An 11,295-nucleotide genomic window follows, 5' to 3' on the forward strand; every position below is an offset into this window, starting at 1 on the left:
TCAGCAACAGAGTTGTCAGCTCGTCACATCTGCCAATCAGCCCGATTTGGGAGAGCAGTAGCGGCAGACCAATGCGGGGGGAGGGCAGGGGGGCAAGGCAAGCTATTCCTCCAGGATTCAGCTCTGTTCCTGTTGTGCCAGCAGGGAGATCAAATGGCAATGCAAAGGCTTACAAGGGAAGAGGGGGGAAGTGAACGAATGATACTAGGCAGAGAGGGAGACAAGAGTGAGAATGAGCACAGGGAGCAGCAGGCAGACAAGGTTCCCGGCTGAAACCTCTACCATCAGTCTGGATTTCACATTGTCTATGTAATGCACCACAGTGCGTTTTCTAAGGTCTGCAGAGAGTAGCAATAAGTAGCTGAGCAACAAGCAGACAGGAGGCTGGCTGAAGTGCTACAATGTATAAGAAAGTTTAAACAAGGACCTCACAGAGGTATATATCAAATATTACATGGCTTTACAAATGGACAAGGAGCAATTCAGGCCAAATAGAACCAAACACTGGAATGAGTGCACAGTGGAGAAAAAGACAGATCCTGGGAGAGCCAGTCTTCAAGTCAAGGATCTGAAACGTTTGGAATGAATTGGCGGGGATGGAGTTGGGCTGGATGAGCTGAAGCATCAGGCAGGCAGGCACAAGGGGCTGAATGGCCTTAGCTCACTCAGGGCATTTTTGCTGATACCCCCGGGGGAACGAACACACACACACGCGCACACACACACACACACAGAGACACAAACACAGACACAGACAGGATTTTACATGCCTACTCTGCATCAACCAGCCCCACCGTTCTCCCATGCTCCACTGTAATAGAAAGGGGTGTGTGGTAGGTCAGCATTACGTCGGGATTTGGGGTGGGTGGGGGGAAGGGGAGGGAAACGAGGCCATCCGGCACTGTTCTGGCAATATTGAGAATGGTGAGTGATGAGGTCCCACCATGCAGTAACACAGGGCACCCGCACAGGGCTTCAAATGGACATAAGATGCAGACTCGGCTCCGGTCCCAGCCTGAACATGAAAATACTTTGCTTTTTCTTGTTATGTTTTTGTTTTTTGGGGCAAGTGTTAGAATACAGAATCGCCCCACCACCACCCCCACTCCCCCGTTGTTCAGGCCACAAACTGAACAGTGGAATGAAATCCTACAACTAGAGAGAGAGAGGACAAGATGGCTGGCTACATGCTATACGGAGGCCTCTGCATCCTCAGCTCTTCGTCGCATGCTGCTCTGTTCCTGGTACCTGCCCCAAGCGTACCCTGTGAAAGTTGGGCTGATAGGCAGATAGCTGAACAGTTTGTATTTTTTCAAATATTTCATGCCAAACGGCAAGTTGTAAGTCTCTTTGCTGTCCAAAGATTTGGCCCCCGTAACTCCAGCCTTCCACTTGCGAAGACCCCTCTCTTCAATGGTTCCTGTCATGAAAGAAAAGGTCAGAGATGAAAGGTCACCGTGTACCTACTTCCACAGATTTAAAAACAAACGGTGCATTTATAAGAATGTCTTTACCACCACACGTTCATCCCAAGGCTCATTCACAGCCCATGTTTGTGTAGTCACTGTTATAATGTCGGAGAAACAGCCAATTTTATGCAGTGAGATCACAGTAAGAGCAATGAGATCATCTGCACTGCATATGTTTTAGGGATGTTGATTGAAGGATAAATATTGGATGTGGCTAACAGGGAGACCCGCCCTGCACTTCCAGTGAAGGTACAGGTGTCACAGGGCACCGCGGCTGTGGGGTGGCAGGGCGCGGCGGCAGCCGGGTGGCAGGGCGCGGCGGCGGCCGGGTGGCAGCGGCCGGGTGGCAGGGCGCCGCGGCTGCCGGGTGGCAGGGCGCCGCGGCTGCCGGGTGGCAGGGAAGATACAGATGTTCCAGTTCACTACCATGGTTTATCAGGTCAGGATCAGGCACTCGGGTCTGCACTGCGGGCATCACTGAAATATTGAGACCCACCTGGGATAGTGTTGTCCAGCAGAAAAGCAACACAACCTCCTACAAACATTGCTGTCGTCAGGAGAACATTCAGGACTTGGTCAACTCCAGAAATACCTGTCAGAGAAACAAAAGATGGAGTGTGAGAAAGAGTGAGAGAGAGTTGGGGGGGAAGGGGGGTGCGGGGTGGGCCAGAGCCAGAGTGGGCTAGCCAGAGGGCGAAAGCAGGAGAGAGGGTGAGTGGGAGAGAGTGAGAGACATACAGACACTTGGAAGAGACAGCCAGGAGTGGGTTCAACAGCTTGTTCCAATCACGATAGATATGGATTAAGGTCCATTTTAGATTCTGCTAAAAACCCTCTAGTCCCTCTGTTTGAGTATATTTACAGCAGGCCTGTAATTTGCAGCCCAAATAAGAACAAGCTGAATAGGTATCAGTGTGACTGATGGCACAACAATGGCATGTGATGGGCAGATACGAGTAGAGACACAGGACATCTTGACGCTGCTCTCTGAGATGTGCCACTTTTGAAATGCTATCTCACTGTCTGCCTTCCCAGTCCAATGTATTGAGTGGTGTGAAGTTGGTCTATTTGCACAGTAGATACAAATTCAAATCTCTTCAGAAAATTAAATCAAATTATTTCAAGTTCACGTACCCTTATAACAACTAAATATTCGTTATTGCCAACCAACAACTTCGGCCGAGAAAATTAACTTTTCTAAGTTTGGAGTCTCATTCCTTGAGGTTTGAATTCTTGTGGGAGATTTTTTTAGAAACGTAGAACTGAAATGCATTTTTTTTTTGCTAAGGCATCTCTCTTTTAATCCAGTCCAACATCCCACCCGCCCCAATGTTTCCCTTTCTGTATCTTATTTGAGGGTGAATTCACCCAGTTTTATTTACATTTCTCTCTCAGTCCTTGTGCTGTTAATCAGGTTGAAGGACTGTGAAGTTGAGGAAAATGTTTGGCCTGTTCACTCTGATTCCAGAAACTGTGTTCCCCTCGCTGCAACGCTATCTGCTCGAACTCGCAGCAACTTATCACACAAAAGGAACATATCGGCTGAAACTTGCAGGGGAGAGGAATGGTAAACGACGGTGCCACAGTCAAATCAGAAGCCTTGGTTTCTTCGCAGGTAGACACCACACTAACAAGCCCAAATAATTCAGAGAAGAAAACCAGAAAGACACCCATACAACGAGGCACGAGCCCACAGATCTGGGCTGAATTCTGCTGTGGTGAAGAGATTTGAAATTGGTTTTAAAGCTTGATTAAAATGGAGAGAATCTACCTCTGCCAGGGCACTGAAACATCGAAGTGATGTCCAGTCGCACGCATGTGAAGCCAACCCTCTCCAATATGGTTCTCGATGGATTGCCCATGCAACATGTGTCAGTTAGCACTGTGGGTGTACCTGCACCACACGCACTGCAGCAGTTCAAGACAGCAAGTCGTCACCACCTGCTCAAGGCATGGCTAATAAATGCTGGCCTAGCCAGCGACGCCCACATCCCGTGAACAACTTTAACAAGTAGCCAGGAAGATAAAGGCTGGTAAGGGACCTGGTGCAACCCTCGCGCACAATGAGAAACCGGCTGAGCATTGCCTTTGTTTAGCATTACTTTAGAAGAGCAGCCATTGTCGATGAGAATGTTCAGGCGACAATTGAATGAGTCAGAGTGGAAGCCAGCAAGTCCCTGCCCCCACACCCCCACCATCCTGCCCAAGGTTACGGAAAAGTCAAGAAGGTTAAGGAGGCCTAGTTTACCAAGGTTACGTCGTTTACCAATGACATTGTCCCTGCTGTAAGAGCAAGAGGTGGGAGACTCAAACCATGGAAAGGTGGGCATGAGTTTTGGAGGTGACAAGACTTTGGGAGAGTCAGGGAGGGTGGAGGTGATGGAAGTGACAGGTGATGGAATTGAAAAGACAGAGGAAGTGAAGCAGTTTTTTTATTTAAAAGAGATTGCTGACGAGGGATAGTTTTGAAAGGAGAGGAGTGTTGAAGTAGTTTAAAGGGTTTACGGAGTTAGTTAGTTAGTTAGGCTGCCAGTACGGGCAGTTACATGGTCAGCAGTTTCATGGGAACAGGTGGTGAGCACGATGCAACAGGAGTGGAGATAGAGGACAAACTCAATAAAGATGATGATTCAGGGCCAGGGGAGAAAGGGCTGTGAAGCTTCTCGGCAAGTTCCTGACCAAGACCACCCAGCTATTTTGTCTTTGGATGCAAAGGCGCAGGGAGGAAGGAAAAGGGTTCAGAGAGATGTTGGATAACAGAGACTGGAAGCCAGGCTGATTGGGAAATAGTGAACGGTCTGGGAAAAGGAGACTGGGTCCCAACCGTGGTCCGACCACACTGTGATGGTGGACAGTTTAATCAGCTGGGCATCTGTAGGCTTGAGAGAAAGAAGATGGTGGCTATATCAGGGAATGAGCATCAATAACAGGGGTGTCAAAGATCAGGCAAACAGAGGGTTCGAGTGGGTCTCATGCTGAATACAGACCTCAGGACTCAGCAGTTGGCAATTTAAGTGCCATTTAAAGTGACTTGGGAGAAGAAAATTATTGCTTCACAGCTAATAGGAGGAGGCCATTTGGCCCATCAAGCCTGTCGATTCAAGAACAGCGAAGTCTGAGGGAATAGGGTGCATATCTCTGGGAACTCCTCAAAAGCACGCATCTACTTGCACACTTGTTCAATCCATTGCACAGTACATCTCAGCTAGCCCCGAGCATGCTACAGGATTGAAGTCATGGCAGAATGCACAAACCTACCTGTTACAAGAGGGTTCTGTTTCAGGTAACTGGGCAGCATTAGACCAAAGAAGATGGAAAATCCAAGGACAAAGAGGTTCCGAGATGAATTGAGGTCAACAAACTGAAGGTTGGACAATCCAACAGCTGTAATCATCCCTGCAGAAAGAACAGTTCATCAAAAAACCCTTTTACATAAAGGTTCCTCCGACAGTGCAGCATTCCCCCAGTACTGACCCTCCGACAGTGCAGCGCTCCCTCAGTGCTGACCCTCCGACAGTGCAGCGCTCCCTCAGTGCTGACCCTCCGACTGTGCAGCACTCCCTCAGTGCTGACCCTCCGACTGTGCAGCGCTCCCTCAGTGCTGACCCTCCGACTGTGCAGCGCTCCCTCAGTGCTGACCCTCCGACTGTGCAGCGCTCCCTCAGTGCTGACCCTCCGACAGTGCAGCGCTCCCTCAGTACTGACCCTCCGACTGTGCAGCGCTCCCTCGGTGCTGACCCTCCGACTGTGCAGCGCTCCCTCGGTGCTGACCCTCCGACTGTGCAGCGCTCCCTCGGTGCTGACCCTCCAACTGTGCAGCGCTCCCTCGGTGCTGACCCTCCGACTGTGCAGCGCTCCCTCAGTGCTGACCCTCCGACTGTGCAGCGCTCCTTCAGTACTGACCCTCTGACAGTGCAGCACTCCCTCAGTGTTGACCCTCCGACAGTGCAACGCTCCCTTAGTGTTGACCCTCCGACAGTGCAGCGCTCCCTCAGTACTGACCCTCTGACAGTGCTGGACTCAAAGTGGTTTCTAATATTTTAGTTCCGTCAAATCACTTGATTCAATGTGTCCCTGTCAGTCATTGCCCTAGATGTAGGTGATAACTTGGTTTCTGCTGTCCTCATTTCAGATCACTAGCTAGTTTCTGTCATCCGAGATGTTGATGAATTCCTAATTATAGATCACGACCTAGTCCCAAGTGCCTTCATTGTAGGTCATTACCTAGATTCTACATGTAAATCATTGTCCTCAATCTAGGTCAAATCCTATTTCTTTATACCTTTGAGATCAGTGCCTCATTTCTCAATGCCCTCAATGTTGATCAATTCCTACTTTCTGTTGTGCTCGAGGTATGTCAGAAGCTGGTTCGTGTTGTCCCAATGATAAGTCACTGCCTAGTTTCCATTATCCTTGATGTAATCTGCTCAGGGCGTCTATTCCCCTCAGCCTAGGTCAATAGTCCTTGCTGCTTCATTCCCTGTGGGAAGGTGCCACTTGTCCTGCTCACAGGACTGAATGATTCAGTCACAACCATCAGGTGATTCTCAGTCCAAACACAGCAGCCATATGAGCTAAGGCACAAAACCCCGACTGCCAAAAGGTCCGCTGACCTGACATCTGAAGAAAGCTCCGAGGCAAACAGTCCCAACCTACCAAATAAAGTGCAGAACAGTGCTCCGAGGACTGGGTCTGGGAGGGATGCAAAGAGAGCACTGAATTTTCCAATCATTCCCAAAAGAAGCATCATGGCAGCTCCATACTGGATCACCCTCCTGCTTCCTACCTGAAGAACCAACAGAAGAAAAGCTGATGAGGGCATCGTCAGCTAAGAAAGCCCTCACATGACAAAACAGGAGACAGTCTGGACTGCACAGGAAGAAGGAAGCCATTCAGCCCATCACTCCTTGTGCCTAAGATCAACAGGAGATCCAGATTTAGAAGCAGCTCCTGGTTAGCAATGGTTTAGCTCCTGGACATTATTTATCAATGAATGGTGTTTACGAGTGAAGAATCGGTGGACAGTGAAGAAAACAAGTTCCAATATACAGTGAAAGCTGGGACATAACAACACCTCAAGGCCTGCTGTCAGCTGCCCTAGGCTGGCTTGTCGCTTGATTTACAAACTCGCTATCGGGTGCCTGTAAGAACTTGGACATTATTCTTTCATGGGATGTGAGCAGCACTGGCAAGGCCAACATTTGTTGCCCACCCCTAAATTCCCTTTAGCTGAGCAGTTTGCTGGGCCATTTCAGAGTCAAGAATCAAGCACGTTGCTGTGGGTCTGGAGTCACACGTAGGCCAGACCAGGTAGGGATAGCACACGTCCTTCCCATGAGTGACATCAACAATCGACAACGGTTTCATGGTCCCCATTACTGAGACTAGCTTGCAATTCCAGATTTATTGACCGAATTTAAATTCCTCCAGCTGCTGTGGTGGGATTTGAACCCTTGTCACCAGAGCATTCGCCTGGGCCTCTGGATTACTAGTCCAGTGACATTACCCCTACACCACTGTCTCCCACGAATGGAGAGAATGAACAGTTGTTTAGCTAGCATTCCAAGCAGCAGAGAAGCCACTCCACCCACAAGATAGAGGGAGACGGTGACCTAGTGTTAAAAGGCAGCCAGAAACATTGGACAAATCAATGTTGGGTTTACTAAAACCTCTCCTCCATTACTGGATAAAATAAAACTATTTGAATCTTCTGGGATTTTGGGTCCTGGTTCAGAAGCCGCACTGTGGATCCTCAGCATCCCACATTGGTAGTGTGGGGTGGGGCGGTGAGGGGAGGGTCATCTGGAGGCCTTCAGAGTGAAGTTTTATCAGATATCTGTATAAAACAGACAGACGATTCTGGACCCTTCAGGGAATCTAGCTGTTTGACGGTGGGTAAAGAGGGCTCACTATGGGTTTAGGTTTGGAGGAGGTGGATGAAGTTGAGGAGTTTCTTCCTGCTCACCTTTCCAATCTGTAGCAGAAATGGATCGATGCCAGATAAGAAGCCCAGTGTGGAGGGTCAGTCCCGAGCCAATTCAGTGCAAGACCAGGATCCCTCCAGACAGGCCAACAGTTTGGAATGCTCTCTCACCCTGACAGTGGATATCTGCCATTATTAGAAGCATTCTCAAACGGAGCAGGCAAAATTCAGAGATAGCAGCACAATTTTGGGTGTGACCAAGCAAGCTTCAGGTCAAACACTCCTGCTAGACTGTGACAAAACAAGGCTTTTAAAACTCGCCAGCAGAATCAAAACCGTGTGGAAAGCAAAAGAAAACATCAATAAAATAAAACCAAAGCCCAACCAAATCCTCAACAAATAATCGGTCTGCACGTTGGACAACTCTTGGTTCAGTGTTACCCAAGAGTGAGAACTGACACCAATTAGCTTCGGCTTTTGTTGACCAGAAACGTTTATCCAGATCAGTGTGAACAAGACGAACTGCAGCTAGATCATATCAGAAAACCAGTGGTCACAGATTACATAGGGCAGAGCAACACAGGAGTTAGGAACAGGAGTAGGCCATTCGGCCCCTCGAGCCTGCTCCACCATTCAGTAAGATCGTGCTTGATCTGGCTGTGGCCTCAGCCCCACTCTACTGTCTGCCCCACCCCGTAACGCTGGATTTCCCTTGTGCAGCTAAAAAAGACTGGAGTTGGGGTTTGGCAAGTATGTTTCATCTGGTCACTGGGTCGGTACAAGCATGGGAGAAAAGGGAGCCTCTTTAAATCGCCAAATCGCCGCCACTTACTAATCGACAGCCAAGTCTAGGGCTCCCAGAGACATGACTGGGGTTGCTTCAGCAACCTGCTTTCTGTGAAGGGAGCACAAACCAGCCAACGATTTGCACCCTTACCTTGGTGATCCCCAATACTCCAATGTTAGGGCTGGAGGAGGTCGAGCCATTCCCTGTACCAAACAATCCATCCAGGACACAGGACAAGCCTTCAATCATGATGCCCCTACAAACAGGAGTCAAGCACAAGTCGTGAGGCAGGAGAGAACACAAAATCCTTCCATCGAAAAGATGCTGATCCCTATTCTTCCACTGGAATCTCAAACCAGAGGGGCACAGGCAATTGGACTACATCAGGCATCGCAGCTGAGATTCCTCAGATCCTCAGTTAAGAGCACACTGGAGTCTCTGATGGATCACTGGCCGACCTTTCACTTCTCTTTCCTATCTGGGGTGGTACAGGGCTCATTTTTACTTCACCAGTCTGTCTGATCGGAGGCTGTGACTGCTCTTTCTGACTCAAAACATTAACTCTGTTTCTCTCTCCACAGAAGCTGCCAAACCTGCCGAGCTTTATACAGCATGTCAGGTTTCCAGCATCCGCAGTATTTGCTTTTTATTCTGTTCAATGTCACTGTCTGATTGTGCTGGAGTCAGACTCACTCAGTGTTCGACACTGTGGCCTGGTACTCTGCCCTGCCAGTGACTGGTCAGGCTCCCACTGGCTCATACTCCTCCGGGTCACTTGTTACTTTTCATTCATTCCTGGGATGAGGACCTCGCTGGCCAGGCCAGCGGTTATTGCCCATCACTAAGTGCTCGGCCATTTCATAGGGCATTTCAGAGTCAACCACATTGCTGTGGGTCTGGAGTCACATGTAGGCCAGACCGGGTAAGGCCGGCAGTTTTCCCTCCCTAAAGGACATCAGTCAGCCGGATGGCGTTTTACACCAATCAACAATGGTTTTCATGGTTATCGTTACACCCCTCCTGCCAACCCCCCCCTCCCCCCCACCCTCCCAGCCATGGCTATCTGCCCCCCTCCCCCCTGTAGCAGGGCTATCTGCCCCCTCCTCTCCATGTAGCAGGGCTATCTGCCCCCTCCCCCTCCATGTAGCAGGGCTATCTGCCCCCTCCTCCCCCTGTAGCAGGGCTATCTGCCCCCTCCCCCTCCATGTAGCAGGGCTATCTGCCCCCTCCTCCCCCTGTAGCAGGGCTATCTGCCCCCCCCTCCATGTAGCAGGGCTATCTGCCCCCTCCTCTCCATGTAGCAGGGCTATCTGCCCCCTCCCCCTCCATGTAGCAGGGCTATCTGCCCCCTCCCCCTCCATGTAGCAGGGCTATCTGCCCCCTCCTCCCCCTGTAGCAGGGCTATCTGCCCCCTCCCCCTCCATGTAGCAGGGCTATCTGCCCCCTCCTCCCCCTGTAGCAGGGCTATCTGCCCCCTCCTCCCCCTGTAGCAGGGCTATCTGCCCCCTCCCCCTCCATGTAGCAGGGCTATCTGCCCCCTCCTCCCCCTCCATGTAGCAGGGCTATCTGCCCCCTCCCCCCTCCATGTAGCAGGGCTATCTGCCCCCTCCTCCCCCTGTAGCAGGCTATCTGCCCCCTCCTCCCCCTGTAGCAGGGCTATCTGCCCCCTCCTCCCCCTGTAGCAGGGCTATCTGCCCCCTCCTCCCCCTGTAGCAGGGCTATCTGCCCCCTCCTCCCCCTGTAGCAGGGCTATCTGCCCCCCCCTCCATGTAGCAGGGCTATCTGCCCCCTCCTCTCCATGTAGCAGGGCTTCTGCCCCCTCCCCCTCCATGTAGCAGGGCTATCTGCCCCCTCCCCTCCCCCTGTAGCAGGGCTATCTGCCCCCTCCCCCTCCATGTAGCAGGGCTATCTGCCCCCTCCCCCTGTAGCAGGGCTATCTGCCCCCTCCTCCCCCTGTAGCAGGGCTATCTGCCCCCTCCCCCTCCATGTAGCAGGGCTATCTGCCCTCCCCTCCCCCTGTAGCAGGGCTATCTGCCCCCTCCCCCTCCATGTAGCAGGGCTATCTGCCCCCTCCTCTCCCCCTCCCCCTGTAGCAGGGCTATCTGCCCCCTCCTCCCCTCCCCCTGTAGCAGGGCTATCTGCCCCCTCCCCCTGTAGCAGGGCTATCTCCCCTCCTCCCCTCCCCAGTAGCAGGGCTATCTGCCCCCTCCTCCCCCTGTAGCAGGGCTATCTGCCCCCTCCTCCCCCTGTAGCAGGGCTATCTGCCCCTCCCCTCCCCTGCTCCCTCCCCCTGTAGCAGGCTATCTGCCCCCTCCTCCCCTGTAGCAGGGCTATCTGCCCCCTCCCTCCCCCTGTAGCAGGGCTATCTGCCCCCTCCTCCCCCTGTAGCAGGGCTATCTGCCCCCCCCTCCCCCTGTAGCAGGGCTATCTGCCCCCTCCTCCCCCTGTAGCAGGGCTATCTGCCCCCTCCTCCCCCTGTAGCAGGGCTATCTGCCCCCTCCTCCCCCTGTAGCAGGGCTATCTGCCCCCTCTCCCGTCTGCCCCTCCCCCCTGTAGCAGGCTATCTGCCCCCTCCTCCCTCCCCTGTAGCAGGGCTATCTGCCCCCTCCTCCCCCTGTAGCAGGGCTATCTGCCCCCTCCTCCCCCCTCCCCTGTAGCAGGGCTATCTGCCCCCTCCTCCCCCTGTAGCAGGGCTATCTGCCCCCTCCTCCCCCTGTAGCAGGGCTATCTGCCCCCCCCTCCCCCTGTAGCAGGGCTATCTGCCCCCTCCTCCCCCTGTAGCAGGGCTATCTGCCCCCCTCCTCCCCTCCCCCCTGTAGCAGGGCTATCTGCCCCCCCTCCCTCCCCTGTAGCAGGGCTATCTGCCCCCTCCTCCCCTCCCCCTGTAGCCGGGCTATCTGCCCCCTCCTCCCCTCCCCCTGTAGCCGGGCTATCTGCCCCCTCCTCCCCTCCCCCTGTAGCCGGGCTATCTGCCCCCTCCTCCCCTGTAGCCGGGCTATCTGCCCTCTGTCGCTCCTGGTATCCACTCTCACTTGTGTGGGGAATGTCATGGACACGGTGGTTTGAGTGAGGCTGGGAACAAAAGGCAAATAAAACAGTGACTATGGTAATCAGTA

General features: G+C 52.5%; 1 protein-coding gene across 1 annotated transcript in view; it reads right to left on the bottom strand.

The window, feature by feature from the left end:
- Positions 1-1,037: 1,037 nt before the first annotated feature.
- slc23a2 (solute carrier family 23 member 2) overlaps positions 1,038-11,295 on the bottom strand; it is a 66,416-nt gene continuing 56,158 nt past the window's right edge. Inside the window, exons 10-14 of the mRNA XM_078565316.1 lie at positions 8,330-8,521; positions 6,126-6,255; positions 4,728-4,865; positions 1,966-2,061; positions 1,038-1,420 (exon numbers count right to left, since the gene is read on the bottom strand). Of these exons, the coding sequence (XP_078421442.1) occupies positions 1,191-1,420; positions 1,966-2,061; positions 4,728-4,865; positions 6,126-6,255; positions 8,330-8,521 (786 nt within the window). The 3' untranslated portion in view covers positions 1,038-1,190. The remainder of the gene's footprint in view (positions 1,421-1,965; positions 2,062-4,727; positions 4,866-6,125; positions 6,256-8,329; positions 8,522-11,295) is intronic.

The sequence above is a fragment of the Cetorhinus maximus genome, chromosome 20 (assembly GCF_964194155.1).
Source record: "Cetorhinus maximus chromosome 20, sCetMax3.hap1.1, whole genome shotgun sequence".
Classification (NCBI taxonomy): Eukaryota; Metazoa; Chordata; class Chondrichthyes; order Lamniformes; family Cetorhinidae; genus Cetorhinus; species Cetorhinus maximus.